General features: G+C 41.5%; 1 protein-coding gene across 4 annotated transcripts in view; it reads right to left on the reverse strand.

The window, feature by feature from the left end:
* The window catches only part of PKNOX2 (PBX/knotted 1 homeobox 2), a 394,029-nt gene that overhangs the window by 55,922 nt on the left and 321,457 nt on the right, over positions 1 to 16,650 (reverse strand). For all 4 annotated transcript variants that reach the window (XM_040431114.1, XM_040431111.1, XM_040431113.1 and 1 more), the window contains one exon: positions 3,148 to 3,319. In XM_040431114.1, the coding sequence (XP_040287048.1) occupies positions 3,148 to 3,319 (172 nt within the window). The remainder of the gene's footprint in view (positions 1 to 3,147; positions 3,320 to 16,650) is intronic.

A 16,650-nucleotide genomic window follows, 5' to 3' on the forward strand; every position in this document is an offset into this window, starting at 1 on the left:
GATCACCGCTGAATAAAAAAAGCTCCAAAGAGTATAGGTTGTGGAGCCCTGGTTCAGATTTTACATTAGGGCCCAGGAGCCAAAAACTAGGCTTCTTTATTGCTCGGGTGGATACCCTGTGCCTCTTCACTACATCTCAAGCACAAATTACTGCTGCTCCTTATCAGGAGACGTCTTGGAGACAGAAGTTTCATCATAGTTCCTCAGACATTTGCAGGATCAGTGATTAAGGAAGCATGGCAGGTACTAAAACACAGTTGCCGGAGCATGTACACGAGCTCATTGAGATTTGTAATGTGGCCTGCCTTCTAAACTGGGAATTACTGTATGCTTTGCTAAAAGCCAGCAGTAAACATTTATCTAATAAATCACAAGCAGGCCGCGGACGCTAATGTGCTCTCCATCCAAACCATGTGGAAACACACAAGCGCAAGCCTCCAAGTGGAAGTGGTTTTGCATGGACAAAATGGGTCAATACTTAACCCCAATTTAATTTAATTTAATTTAATTACCCTGTGCTGTCTCTATCTACTGACTGAAGACATATTATGAAACATGTTAAATACACTGTGGCAATGTACAATCTGGTCACAACCACTAGATATTTGTTAAGGCCCCTTTCAGACGAGCGAGTTCCACACTCCGGACTTGCAGTGTGAGCATGTGGCAGCTCCAGTCCTGACCTCCCAGCACTGCCGTGGTCGCATAGCTTTCTATTGATTTATGACGGTATGTAACCCTTACAGTTCAGGAATGTATTGAATAACACTGACAGCATTAGCATCATAAATCAATATAATGCCATGCGACCAGTCAGTGTTGGGAGGACAGGATGGGAGCTGCCGCATACTCACTCTGCAAGTCCGGAGCGTGGAACTCGCTCATCTGAAAGGGGCCTAACATGTCCACCACTTTTAAAAGGATCTAATGTGTGAGGACAGCCTGACCTCAGCATAGCCAGTCTTTATAGCTATGGGGTCTGAGGGGAGCACAGCTCAAGCTAGACCACCTTATAGAGCTGGCATGTTGGTAGGACATTGCAAACTAGTGCCAGACTCTCCTGGTCTAGGATGGAGGGACGGGGTTGTATGACCCAGTACCAAGAGGATGGGGGGATTTTAAAGGGCAGCTGTCAGCAGATTTGTACCTATGAGACTGGCAGACCTGTTACATGTGCACTTGGCAGCTGAAGGCATCTGTGTTGGTCCTATGTTCATATGTGCCCGCATTGCTGAGAAAAAGGATGTTTTAATATATGCAAATGAGCCTCTAGGAGCAACAGGGGCGTTGTTGTTACACCTAAAAGCTCCGCTCTGACTACCATGTCTTCTCTACTTTGATAGGGCCAGGCAGTAGAAAAAAAAGAATAAAAACGCCTGATCCTGTCACACAAAGTGCAGAGTGTGCGGCAGTTGTAGAGAGAGCAGAGCCTCTGGGTGTGACTGCAACATCCCCGTTGCTCCTAGAGGCTCATTTGCATATATAAAAATATCATTTTCCTCTGCCATGCAGGCACATATGAACATGGGACCAACACAGATGCCTTCAGCTGTAACAGGTCAGCCAGTTTCATAGCTACAAATCTGCTGACCGATGCCCTAAAATTCTATGTGACCGTCTCTAGTCCGATTATAGCTGTGACCATCCCATATAAGTGAAATAAACCTATTATGTACTCTTTGCATAAAGAGACAGAATTGTCATTTATAGTGGTGCTATGAATAAATGATGGGGGATGTAGTACTTCAATAAAATAGAATATATATGGAAGCTTATGTGCTGTTTTGTGTGTGTCCGTAAACCTAATAAATACAAAATATGAGGATCTCAGAGTAGTCGGGGGTCTGACATCTGGTTGGCACAGATTTCTTCCTTCCTGTCAACAAACAAACTTTCTTCCTCTCAGAGTTTTCATCCCCTTTCTCATTATTATTATCCCTCTGACAATAAATAGATTCCATGCCCTTTAAAATCCAATCCTCCTTAAAATGAACACAGCGAGGCTTATGAAGGGGAAGTCAGGACCATTAACATTTAGCCAAACAACAAATAAAAACTAGTGACCGCAGAATGGCTGTGACTTTTAAAGACAAAGAGCTCAATTAAAGACGTATTCATTTGGAATTCTTCCTGTTCATTAATAACGTCGTGCACAAAGAGCAAAGCAACGTCCATGGAAGAATCACCGTAATCGATTAGAAGATCAATTTGCTCCATAATTCTTTTATGTTGCTCTGATTCTACCAGGGCCAAATTAAAATTATCCGGAACACCAAAGCCATACACTATTATATTATCAAAAGTGAACATAATCTTCATTGTTCCATTTTTGGTGGTTAGCTAAGAACCTTTATAAATCCAGAAATATCTAACATATCCCACCATCATTAAACTGATTGCACCATGCATAGCAGTGAACCCACAGTCAAGTGCAGGTATTTCCCACTCTAGCACCCAATAATATATATTTGATAAGGTTGAAAAAAGACACATGCCAATTCCACCCTATAATCCTACTGTGTTGATCCAGAAGAAGGCAAAGACATCTATGAGGCCAAATATCCCATATTAGGAGAAAACGTTTTCTCGACTCCAAATCTGGCAATCAGAAAAAATTCCTGGATCATGCTCTCCAGAAGTATAGTACCCATAATTTGTGATATTATCCATTTCAAGAAAGACATCCAAGCCTTGCTTGAATTTGTTCAATGAATCAACTTACTGTAAATAAGGATGCATAATGCGGTACCGATAAAAGTATGTATGACGGAGCAGGGTTGGACTGGCCCACCAGAGGATCTTCTTGTGGGCCCAACTTCTGATGCCATACTGGGCCCCAAAAATCCGGGAGAAAAAAATAATATTTGGAGCTGCCTTTGGAGCCAATGACTTGCCACTAGAGTCTATTTCTTTGATTCAGAATTTATTAGACTTAGATGATATGCGAGTTGGCCTCCAAGAATGTCAAGGAATCCCAGTCTAATACTGCCTTAGAGAACAAATTGTTATATGTTCCATATGATGCCGTATTACAGAGGTATACTCCCATAGGAACAGTGATCTCAGAAAACACCATACAACAGCACATGGAGTTCTTACAGCTTCAGGAGCTGCCTCCAGACACATATTTTAGTCATTGATCTTTACCAGGTTGTCCAGCTCGGGATCTTCACTGAAGAATGGCTTATGCTCTTGTTCTTGCTGGTGGACAAAGTTTTCAATATCCACATCAAAACTGGCAGACGTAATGCACTCGGACCCTTGTGTGGCCTGCTCACACTTCTCAAACAGCAACGTCAACAGCGGGAACAGCGGGTGTCTGAAAGAGAACCAGAAATATCGTCATTAGTACTAGGGACCAAGTGAAAGGAAACAATGGAAGAAGACGGATATAATCCCAAGCAGTCTACAGCAATGTATGGACAACAGCTGAGCCGCAGTGAACCTGATAATATACCACAACTGGCAATATATAGTAAATGCTGCTATGTTAGATAACCTACAAAAAATGGTGTGGTGTCAAAAGGCAGGAAGTGCTCAACCACATATGCAGTCGCGCATCTATACCCAGGGGAGCAGATCCTGCACTTGTGGCCCGTTGCTAATGGCGATCCCCAGCAAAAATGCATACAGTGGAGGATGCCAGCAGCGGACCACAAGTACCACAAAAGGACATCCTGCACAAGATAGAAAAATGTGTGGATGTAAATAGCTATATGAAATAAACATTAATAAGGAAGGCGCACTACTGTGGATGCAAACAAGTCTGACTAAACCCTCAAACTGGTGTTAAAATTGAGAGTTTAGCCAATATATCCTTATATGAAGGACATATCTGAGCCAAGGTATCTCAAGTAGCTCGGGACCTAACACTAAACCTACCTGTGCCGTATGGGCAATACCAGGAGCCAGTGGGCAAATTACAGGAGCGCAAGGTCTGACTCACAGCAAACTCCCAGTTACCTCCAGCATGCAGCCATGCTTACAATAGGAGGAGGGAGGAGGCTGTGAGCCCCACCCAAGACTGGCTGATATGGCCCAGGCCTCACAGGTGCACCTAAATGTTGCCTGTGGATGAAAATCAGGCACATTTAAATATGGAGTTTATATACCTCCAAACAATTCTATATACAAACTACAAAAAATGGCATGGTGTTTGTTTGCATCCACAGTAGTGCACCTTCCTTATTAATGTTTATTTCATATATTAGATAACCCAATATTCATTATTAAAGGGAAAACGAATCGTGGATTCAGCACATATAACTAATGATAACTCTTCACTTGAATCCGCCTCCGCTTTTATGTCTTTAAGTAATAAAAGCAGAAAACACATGACTAATGTGCTTATGTGAGCACTGATATTGTCAGGCAGCATCTATAATGTAAAATACGAAAACAACAAAATGCAGCGCTCCCATCCTTAATGGTGTTCAAGAGGCACATAGTACCAGCACTTCATTTCCTAAATGTCTGCAGATTCATGTATTATGACAGCAGAATCTGAAACTCTGATATTTTTGCTTACAGCTCCACCTATGGAAATCTTCTGTTCCTCTTGGATTCTGGGGTCTAACTCATTCATTAATCCCCTTTGAAATACTTCTGAGTGATCTGAATCCCAGTATATTGCAAAGAACCCATGTACTGTCTGAGGCTATGTCCACATGAGACTAAAACACTGCAGATATGCCACTGGAGATTTGCATACGTTCAGCATTTTGCAGTATCACCAAAGAGGATGAAATTTTAAACGAGTTCCTACAAAAATGTTTATTTTCTGACCGATTAGAAATATATATAATGTAAACTTTAGTAAAGGTAATCTTCTTACCAGTGACCGTATTTGTGAGTTATAACCTCCCTTCTGATCCTCAGCTGTGTCATGTGACCAACACGCTGACTCCCCAAATAACACATCATCTTATGTGTGGACAGGAAGTCAGTTTCTCTATGTGTTCCTGTGGGAGCTTCAATGTCAGCTACTGGTAAGAAGATTACCTTCACTACAATTTACATCATGTGCCTTTCTAATGGGTCCGAGAATACATTTTTTTTTGGAGAGTGCTCCTTTGACAAACATTATCCACACACTGCCAAATAAATCGGATCTTAAACTGTGACTGTCATTCTTTTTTTTATTTTTGTAATGTGTAGGGGCAGTGATACTAACCATTTTTGTAATATACTTTAATTACTGAAATCGTATGTATATGTAAACATGTGTCATGATGCCGCGTGTCCGTCATTGAGTAGGGAACCTGTTGTTAAAAATTTGAATCCCACCCCTGGATCAGTGCATTCAATGAACAGGTCTAGTGTCCACCCATACAAGACACATCTTCCAAAAAACCAAAGGTCTGTGTGCAGAGTAGAAAAGCTGTAGGATCGCAAGAGTAAAATCCATCCCCGATCACTGTAGATATCATGAATGAGAAATATTTGTGACACCTCTTCCTATATAGGGAACTTGTTTCCTTGTAAAAAATAGTAGATCAGCAGCACCAACATGTCTACAAGTGCACCACTTACACCACTGTGACCAATTTCACAAATCTCATCAGGCACATTTACAGACTGTGCAATGCATTTTAAAATCTGGAACTAAAATTCCAGCAGCTAGGTGAAATACCTGAGAACTTGGTATAAGCAAGGCACCAAGCGGCAATGAAAAGGTTAAGACATTTGCACAGTCTAATTTGCAGGCTCTAATGCTGCAGCATATTATAGAGTAATCTGCACTGATCCCAGTTTAATGCAAGGCTCTGGGTCCTGAACAGAGAATATAAAGCACTGCCTTGCCTGCTGTAATTTAGCCAGCCCTGCAGGGGCTTAGCCCAGGGTTATGAAAGACAAATTCCAGACTGTGTTATGAATTATTGCGCCTTATGAACCTTCCAACTCTCAACAGATGCCTCCTGCCATTTAAACAGGCACTAGATCAATTAGAAATGAAAAGGCACAAATCGACCCAGTGCAAGGGCACTAAATTACCAGGCACTAATAATCCAAGCAGCAGTGCTGGGTGGTGGGAGTTCAGTGGTGCGCCCCCAACCTCTGCACACATTTCAGGAGAGGATTAAGCTGTGAAACTGGACTAGGGAAAGGTGTAATTCTTTAACGTTGGCAAATTCCATGCCAGCTGTTTAATAAAGGGAAAAAACCCATGGTTTATGACAAATTGTATAGGTACCGCGCATGCTCCAGAGGACAGGGGGTGGAGGATGGGAGTGGTAGTGGCTCTGGCTGCAATAATTAATCACAGTTGCAATCCTCACACCAATGCTCCTTAGGACCAGGGCAGTGATAAGAGGGTGCACCCTTTCTTCCTTTGGGGCACACCCTGATGTTGAGTCTCCTACCTGATGGTAGTTGGGGTGCCCTTGGTGTTAGGAGTTTTGTATGGGTGCACGGCAGGAGATGTAGGTGCTGCGGCCGGTGAATGGTGCTGGAGTCAGTTACCAGGCCAGTTGTAGAAAATAAACAAGTCTTTCTTTACTAAAGTGCATTGTAAACAGGGTTCAGCAGTAGGAAGGACTTCCAACCGCCTATTGGGTAGACACTAGTGTTGAGCGCGAATATTCGAATATCGAATTTTTTTAGCGAATATCGGCACTTCGCTAATTCACGAATATTTCGAATATAGCACTATAAATTCGCTATTTCGAATATTCTTTTTTTTTTAGTTTTTTTTTTATTGTTATATTTTTTTCTTTCCCACTTCCCAAAAGTAGTTCTTACCTGTCCTGAGGATTCCTGGCTGCTCCAGTCAGTGCCCGTTGCCGCTTCTGCCGACTTCCGTGTTCATGGAGCGTCCCCATCACCATGGGAACGCCTCTATACTAGAATGTACTGTCGGATTTGAGAATTACGTTGAAATCGCAATTCGATTATTATAACTTGAATTAATCGAATTGCGATTTCAACTTAGCACTGCTATATTCCATATTCATTAACTTCGTTAATTCTAGCAAGCAGACCCATTAGAAACACAGCTCTAAGTTGAAATCGCAATTCGATTATTATAACTTGAAGTAATCGCATTGCGATTTCAACTTAGACCTGGTTTACTATGGTTGGCTTAGTAGAATTAGTGAAGATGACGAACGAATATGACGAATGTATTTGTCATATTCCTCAAAACAAAGATAACGAAGTATTCTCCATCTTCGCTTTAGCTCCATATTCGTCAACTTTGCTAATTCTAGCAATCAAATAGGAAAGTTGACTATAGAGACAGCTGTGTTTAATTCGCTATGCGATTATATTACTTTGCTTTTTTTTAAAATAAATAGAATAATTATAATAATTATCAAGTATTATAATTATTTTATTTATTTTAAAAAAAAGCAAAGTATTATTATCGTATAGCGAATTAAAAACTTAGCTGTCTCTAGTCAACTTTTCTATTTGATTGCTAGAATTAGCGAAGTTGACGAATATGGAGCTAAAACGAAGATGGAGAATACTTCGTTATTTTCGTTTTGAGGAATATGACGAATACATTTGTCATATTCGTTCGTCATCTTCGCTAATTCTAGATATCGAATATTCACGAATTTCGTCAAAATCGAATATGGCACCTCCCGCTCATCACTAGTAGACACCTTCTGGCACAAACACGACCCAGACGTCAGGAAAACTTCTTTATTAATCAAATGCCCTTTGACAAAGAGTCAGTGTACTCCTTTTTCAAGTCTATAGGTGTCAGTTTGAGGATGTGTCCAGATACTCCAGAGCTCTGGATTGTGCAGAATGGGAGTTGTAGTACATCTCACAGTATCAAAACACAGTTCCCAAAAATTGATAGAGCAAATCTTCCCAGACAGCAATGTATGGATATAGGCTAGAATGGCCATTGTAGTACTCCTTCCTTCTGTCTCTCCAAAGTCTCATTCTGCAGAGTCTGAGGCTGGTAATATTATACTTGCAATGGTGGCTGTAATTCGCAGGGGTTGTCTGGGATAAAAAAACTTTTTTTTTAAAAAGTGTACTCACTATTAACAGTTGAATTAAGGTCCCCCCATATGTTTTTAGGTACATTCACCATCTCTACATGGCTCCGACGCATTGTTTGCATCTATGTTTATTTTTTCCTATCTTCCTGCCGCACTGCACTGTGGTTTCCAGCGCAACATGGCATCACGTGGTTTCAAATGACTATCATCTCCTCCGTGACTCCTCCCCCTCATTAATATTCTGTGCTTTGCCTCCTTCATTCATAACAAAGCGCCCTTCCCGGTGACGTCACCGAACCAGAGGGGCGTGGCTTAGCGCGGTTGGTTGCCGCCTTGTAACCTCCCATCCAGGCACTTTGAATAATTAATGTGGCTCCCGGGCTCCCTGCGAAGCGGAAGAAGAGGCTTCGCTCGGCAGAAAGGGACCCGGTACGTCACTGAGTCTTGGAAACACAGCACTTCCGGCTGAGAGTTGGAGATTTGAAAACTGGGCATTAGAAGTGTCGGGTAAAGGTAGGAGAGACACGATTGTAACATTTAGGGCATTGTTGTACACATACTCCAATCTTCCCAATCCCAGACAACCCCTTTAAGATATGGTGGGCTAGACCGTGTCCAAGAGTGGAAGGTGTTTTAGTAATGTTCCTCTCACTGCAGTAAAGTCTTTATCAGCCTTAAATGGCAAATACCTTACTGACTGACTCCAGTGCTCGGCCTTGCAGATTCTGGACCTCCTAGTTCTTCTACTTTTCCTGAAGTACTGTGAAATAGTGATGGATTTCTTTCTATAGATCTCTCAGAGATGAAGGTTTTCTGGAGCTTAGACCTGGTACTTTGATGAGTGAGCCCATGTAGCTCACTCTCACTTCCTCCACTTCCTCAACTACAAACTGTCTGAGCTAGGGGTGGACCTAAGTCCAACCCCTAATCTCCTACAAAGGCAGAGTCAAGATTATTAAACCCAACTATTCCATACAAAACTATTATGGTGCATCACAATACAGTAACATATTAAGTAACATTACATAACAAAAACAATTTGCAGTACCCACGTACCCTATTCTAAAGGTACTGCACAGTCCAATATTATAGGCAAATAAAAGAATCTGCAACAATGCTACACAACAGTGACATAACATGGCGAGCCCAGCAGGATGAATGCCTTGCTAGGATATGGTACTGACTGAGGATAAAGGAAATCCAGGTCAATCATTTTTATTAAATCCATACACCTCTAATGAAAGGTGGGTAGTATTACACTGCGTGCAGAATTATTAGGCAAATGAGTATTTTGACCACATCATCCTCTTTATGCATGTTGTCTTACTCCAAGCTTTATAGGCTCGAAAGCCTACTACCAATTAAGCATATTAGGTGATGTGCATCTCTGTAATGAGAAGGGGTGTGGTCTAATGACATCAACACCCTATATCAGGTGTGCATAATTATTAGGAAACTTCCTTTCCTTTGGCAAAATGGGTCAAAAGAAGGACTTGACAGGCTCAGAAAAGTCAAAAATAGTGAGATATCTTGCAGAGGGATGCAGCACTCTTAAAATTGCAAAGCTTCTGAAGCGTGATCATCGAACAATCAAGCGTTTCATTCAGAATAGTCAACAGGGTCGCAAGAAGCGTGTGGAAAAACCAAGGCGCAAAATAACTGCCCATGAACTGAGAAAAGTCAAGCGTGCAGCTGCCAAGATGCCACTTGCCACCAGTTTGGCCATATTTCAGAGCTACAACATCACTGGAGTGCCCAAAAGCACAAGGTGTGCAATACTCAGAGACATGGCCAAGGTAAGAAAGGCTGAAAGACGACCACCACTGAACAAGACACACAAGCTGAAACGTCAAGACTGATTTTTCTAAGGTTTTATGGACTGATGAAATGAGAGTGAGTCTTGATGGGCCAGATGGATGGGCCCGTGGCTGGATTGGTAAAGGGCAGAGAGCTCCAGTCCGACTCAGACGCCAGCAAGGTGGAGGTGGAGTACTGGTTTGGGCTGGTATCATCAAAGATGAGCTTGTGGGGCCTATTCGGGTTGAGGATGGAGTCAAGCTCAACTCCCAGTCCTACTGCCAGTTTCTGGAAGACACCTTCTTCAAGCAGTGGTACAGGAAGAAGTCTGCATCCTTCAAGAAAAACATGATTTTCATGCAGGACAATGCTCCATCACACGCGTCCAAGTACTCCACAGCGTGGCTGGCAAGAAAGGGTATAAAAGAAGAAAATCTAATGACATGGCCTCCTTGTTCACCTGATCTGAACCCCATTGAGAACCTGTGGTCCATCATCAAATGTGAGATTTACAAGGAGGGAAAACAGTACACCTCTCTGAACAGTGTCTGGGAGGCTGTGGTTGCTGCTGCACGCAATGTTGATGGTGAACAGATCAAAACACTGACAGAATCCATGGATGGCAGGCTTTTGAGTGTCCTTGCAAAGAAAGGTGGCTATATTGGTCACTGATTTGTTTTTGTTTTATTTTTGAATGTCAGAAATGTATATTTGTGAATGTTGAGATGTTATATTGGTTTCACTGCTAAAAATAAATAATTGAAATGGGTATATATTTGTTTTTTGTTAAGTTGCCTAATAATTATGCACAGTAATAGTCACCTGCACACACAGATATCCCCCTAAAATAGCTAAAACTAAAAACAAACTAAAAACTACTTCCAAAAATATTCAGCTTTGATATTAATGAGTTTTTTGGGTTCATTGAGAACATGGTTGTTGTTTAATAATAAAATTAATCCTCAAAAATACAACTTGCCTAATAATTCTGCACTCCCTGTATTTTCTCCAATATAACATTTATCTGTACCCATACAAAAAAGTATACACACAGACTGTATTTTTGGGATCTGTTGGATTTGGTTCAAAAACTGCTTCAAAACCTCACAAGAAACTACATGAAGTCCCAGGTGATTAGATGGTTGGTAATGAGAATTTTGTCTGTGGTACTAAACCTAATCTACTCCATCAGTAGGAACAATTTTGAAATATTTCTTGAAACATTTTCATCGCTTTCTTTAAAAGGGGTTTCTGGTATTTTAATATTGATGGCCTATCTTCAGGACAGGTCATCAATATCTGATCAGTGGTAGTCCAACACTCTGCACGGGAATTACATGGCTCTGGTTGTGTAGACAGAGCTGGTTACTGCAATGAAGCTCCAATTGAATTGAATGGGAGTAGTGCTACTGTAACCAGCTCTGTGCACTACACAATGGACAGGATTGTATAGTTTTGACCCTGACTTCCGGCGCTGGTGCTACTCTGAAACTGCTGATCAGCAAGACTAAGGGGTGTCAGATTTCTGCTGATCAGACATTCATAGCCTATCCTGAGAAAAGGACATCAATATTAAACTTCCAGAAAACCCCTTGCCAGTACAGGTACCACTAGCACCCACCTCTAAAACAGCCTACAGCAGCGCATAGCATAGTGAGAAGAAGCCCAGCAGTAAAAAACTGACCGTACCCTGCTCAATACAGCACAAGGCATGGGGGAGCATCAGAGCAAGGAAATGTTCCGATGCTCCACTCATACATCGTAAATGAGTAAAGAAGAGGCTATAGAGAGAGCTGAACCCGGACAACCCCTTTAACATTCACTTACTAAATGTGTGTGTGCTAACTCTGCTACATCTGTATGCAGTGCTTTACAGAAATTATAACATACAAACTTCATGCAGATGTTCTCCTTGGTTGGATTCAAACCTAGGACCCTAGTGGTAACTCGTACACACACTGCAGCTTATTTATATGAAGTATTTGGTTCTGCTAGGGTGGTATTTTGTTCTGCACTACAGTATTGTTGGCCTGCCTACTTCTGCTGTCCCTCCTTCTGTCAATTTGGACCCAGCTACAACATGAGGCCACTTTTATTTTTATTTTTCCAGGGCCACTTTAAATTCCCAGTCCGCCTCTGGCGACCACCTCAGTGAGGTGGACAGAGAGAAAAGGAAAAGAACAAGCAGCAGGTAGCACTATACAAATACATTTTATTGAATAACTCAGTGGCTATGCTAAATTTTTAATTACATCCAATTACCAAAGTATTCAGATCCAAGTGCTGGTTTGAAAAATGTAGAATATTTTTATGGAACAACACGTTTAAAGGAGGGTTTATTTTAAAAAACAACTTTTAATTGACATCCAGAAACAATACGAGATTTCTAATACATTTTCATCCCAGCTTTGTGTGCCTCCAGCAGCCTTGTTGCTGCACTGTAGTCAGAACCATCCCTCTAACCCTCTACACATCCAGCTGAGTAGGCACCACTGAAGTTTAGTCTTGGGTACCCTTCGCACCCAATCCTTATTATAACAGACATCTTACATTAAGTAGGACACTACCTTCTGCAAGGTCCATTATGCCCTTATACAGGTGAAACTCGAAAAATTAGAATATCGTGCAACAGTCCATTTATTTCAGTAATGCAACTTAAAAGGAATTGCATTAATGCAGCTTAAAATTTGAATTTTGTGAAAAAGTGCAATATTTTAGGCTCAAAGTATCACACTCTAGTCAGCTAAATAATCCATACCCCCTGAGCAAAAGGTACCTTAAAATTGTGACTTTGGGGTTTCATAAGCTGTAAGCCGTAATCATCCAAATTATAACAAATAAAGGCTTGAAATATCTCGCTTTGCATGTAATGAGTCCATCTCATATATTAGTTTTACCTTTTTTGTTGCTTTAAGTTGTTTACTGAAATAAATAAACTTTGCACAATATTCTAATTTTTCGAGTTTCACCTGTAGTATCTAGTATGGCGTATTTTAATTTTAATGTATTAATAAAAGTTAACTTTTTGCTCTTTCCTCTCTGCTCTATTATTCCAATTGGAGAATTCTGGTTTGGGGTCTCAGTCCCATTGACTACTCAGCAATCAGGTTATATCTTTGACTATATTGCATTACAATAATGAAATCTTAGCTGAAAAAAAGTCCATGAAAAGGGTTAATCTCCAGCAGGATTCGTAAGGTAAATAATTCTCTGCCTTGCTGCGCTATTTCTGGGGCGAGTTTGATCCTCGTCCGCGCAGAACAAATAAAAGGGCTGAACTGGCATGACATTTTACTGCAGACGAAGGGTCGTTTGCAGCCTCTAATAAAAAGGATTTGACACAGGCTAATAAAGAGGAATGCATCTCTCTAATGGCCTAATTGAGCGCGTTCAGCACTGCTCTGCCTGAGAGCCAGCACGGCAAATGAAAGCCAGAGGCTCTGCTACATTTAAATGCTTCCTCAATGTATTTCCTCTCCATTTTTATTCCCTGTGAGCAAAATGAAAAAGGGTCAGAAGAGGCAATAATAAGAGGGTCTCTCACCCTGAGTGTACCCTGTTTCTGTGCCCATAATTTACCAATGAATCCCTGATTGACAATTGTTAATACATCATGGATATTCATGTGACATAATGACCCTGCATGCCCCCCAGAAATATGACCTGTTCCCTTAGGACCTACTTGTTCTTGTTAGTTTGGTGTCAGTGGTGGTACTCTTCACATTCAGGTGTGGTCTATATATGACTTTCATCATTCAGTATGTATATCTGAAAAAAATTATTTACCTCTTACCAGTTTAGATTGTTACATTTTGGCTTTTTGCTTTAATTAACAATTTAGGTTCTAGCACAAAGGGAAATGATTTCTCAATATCTGAAAGCTACACCAGGAAACAGTTCATGACTGACTGCGTTGTGAGCTCCGCCCTGGAAAAAAAATACCAAAAGTGGCCCGTTTTGTAGTTGGGTCCAAATTGATGGAAGACCGGGCCAACAACATATTGTGGCACATTATACCACCCCAACAGACCACAGTGACCATCCCAACAAATACCACAGTCCATCACAAAATACTGCCAGCAGCACAAAATACATCCCCAAAAAAACTTCCACTGGCCGGCCCCCTAGCCATCAGCCCACGGGGAAATTTCCCTATAAGGTCTATGGCCAATCCGCCGCTGCGGCGTTCAGCTGGACAAAAAATGCTACATGCAACATTTGTTGTCCAGCTGAAAGTTGGCACATATGCCGGAAAGCAGTCAGATCACCGGCGGATCCTATTACAGTGAATGGTGCATGGTGGTATCCAGCTATGCCGGATACAGTGAACTCCGGCAGTCCGGTCCTCCACCGGGACAGACTGCCAGAATTCACATCGCAGCCTAAGGTGGAATAAAGGGAGAGAGTCATCAAAGTGGTGTAAATGCCCATAGCAACCAACTGGATTCCAGATTTAATTTTTCAGAGCTCCTTTGGAAAATGAAAGATGAAATCTGATTGGTTGCTATGGGCAACTAAGCCAGTTTTCCTTTATACCAGTTTTGATAAATTTCCCCAATAGTGCTTTTGTTCCACACCACACTCCAGCATTTTGCTAGAGCACCTTGTCTCTACACCTCCCTCCACACACTTCATGTGCTTCCGACTCTTACCACTACTCTTCATTGATCTATATTAATCAGCTGCAGGTGAATGAGGCCCCCAAGGGTAGGGGCACACATAGTGGAAGCAGCAAGCCTCCAAAGCCATGCCCACATGTGGTAGGTGCAGTTTATGCCTGCATGATTTTTCTGTACTCAGCTATCTCCGTCATTCCCATTGACTTTGAATATAGCGGCAGTGTGCATGTTCCATTCAAACAGGGGATTTTGGACCCCTGTTCTGGTGATTGGTGGGGGTCTCACCAGCTGGACCTCCACCGATTTAGCAGTTATCTATTCACTGGAAAGGTGATAATTTCTTATTAGCGGAATATCCCTTTAAAGTGAATGTTCATCCTTGAACACAAGTTTAACGTAAATAGCTGTTGCCATACGCACAAGGAGGAAGCCCGACTGGACTCCGCACAGTATCCATAAATGGAAGGCTATTCCTACGGGGGAAAGTGTATGGTGAAACTGAGACTGAACCCCTACATGATGGAATGAAGATTTAAGATCTACTTATGAGTCCCCTTTGGTGCTAACACGTTTACTTGGAATCCCCTGATGTGTTGGCCCCAGGCCAACGAAACGCGTTGGAAGAGTTACTTGGGAAAGTTTAATTGGTTAGCATTAGGGTCACTCTCTTGCCACCTACCCCTGACGAAGCTGGGCAGTCAATCTGCGGTGTGTAGGGACTAAGAGGGACACCTGGGTAGACTGGAGTGATACAGTGGTGTGATACAGCTCCCTGTATTCTGTTATTTAGACCAGGTTGAGTAGGGAGTTATAGGGGAAGAGACCCAGCACTTGGATCCCCACCTCCCCCTTATACATCCTGACTATCAATTACTCCCTGGCTATACTGCTCTTTTTATAAGTTTGAAGTCATATGTGTCTACGCAATGGTGTGCGTTACTGTTTGTTAACTTTTTGATTACAATGGGCTACTATTTTAATAAGACTAATAAAAGTGAAGTATTATTTTCTGTTTATATTTGTTTAAATTAAATAGGTGCAATATTCTGTCCGGATTCATTTCTTAAAGAGTAACTGCATTCAAAAAAAAGTGCTGAGACCACCGTTGATCACTAAAACAAGTGCTGCCTCTCCTTCCTACTGAAGAAGCAATTGGAAACAATGTTTGGCCGAGTTCTTATAACTTCTTAATTTTAGCGATCAGAAGTACAGTTACTCCCTAATTTATTTTTACTGCTATTGAAGTTCTTAGAGCTCCTGCATAAATGAAGTAAAATAAAATTGTACGTACCTGCTACCACCAGCAGGGGGAGCCAAGGAGCTAGCATGTATAGTTTAAACCCAGTAATAATAAGGTCTGCAGTAAACGGTCCTGTAACACTGAATATACTGTTGCAATAAGTAGTTTGTAGAAAAATGATAAATTCCTATTTACTCTGAGCTTATGAGTCCAGTGGGCAGTCTTGCACAGGTAATGGTAGCCTGTCCAGTGAGTAGGACCACCCACTGGACCCAAAAGCCCAGAAGAAGCAGAAATTTAGGTCAATAAATAACAAATTATAATATGTTCAGAATCCATCAGAGACTCCAGCATGTTCAACATGAAAGGTTCACTTTAAGGCCTCTTGAACACGAACATATTTTCATTCCATGTCCGTTCCGTTTTTTCTGCGGACCGTATACGGAACTATTCATTTCAATGGGTCCGCAAAAAAAAACTGAAGGTACATTCCGTTTCCATATGTCCGTATTTCCGTTCCGCAAAAAATATAGAACATGTCTTATTATTATTCGCATTACGGACAAGGATAGTACTGTTCTATTAGGGGCCAGATGTTCCATTCCACAAAATACGGAATGCATACTGATGTCACCTGTATTTTTTGCGGATCCGTTTTTTGCGGACCACAAAATACACACGGTCGTGTGCATGAGGCCTAACTATGTCTGTACAGGGGATTTGAAGATTTGTATCAGAAAAGTAAATAGGCCTGGGCTGCATTACCAAGCACAGCCACTATGCTATGTATGGTACTGTGCTTGGTAAGCCGAGGATAAGCCATTAATATTGATCTCACGTAAACTCCTTTAACCCCTTCAACCCCGGGCCTGTTTTCACCTTCCTGCCCAGGCCATTTTTTGCAAATCTGACATGTGTCACTTTATGTGGTAATAGCTTTGGAACACTTTTACTTATCCAAGCCATTCTGAGATTGTTTTCTCGTGACACATTGTACTTTATGATAGTCATAAACTTAAGTCAATATATTTCACCT

The sequence above is a fragment of the Bufo bufo genome, chromosome 1, assembly GCF_905171765.1.
Source record: "Bufo bufo chromosome 1, aBufBuf1.1, whole genome shotgun sequence".
Classification (NCBI taxonomy): Eukaryota; Metazoa; Chordata; class Amphibia; order Anura; family Bufonidae; genus Bufo; species Bufo bufo.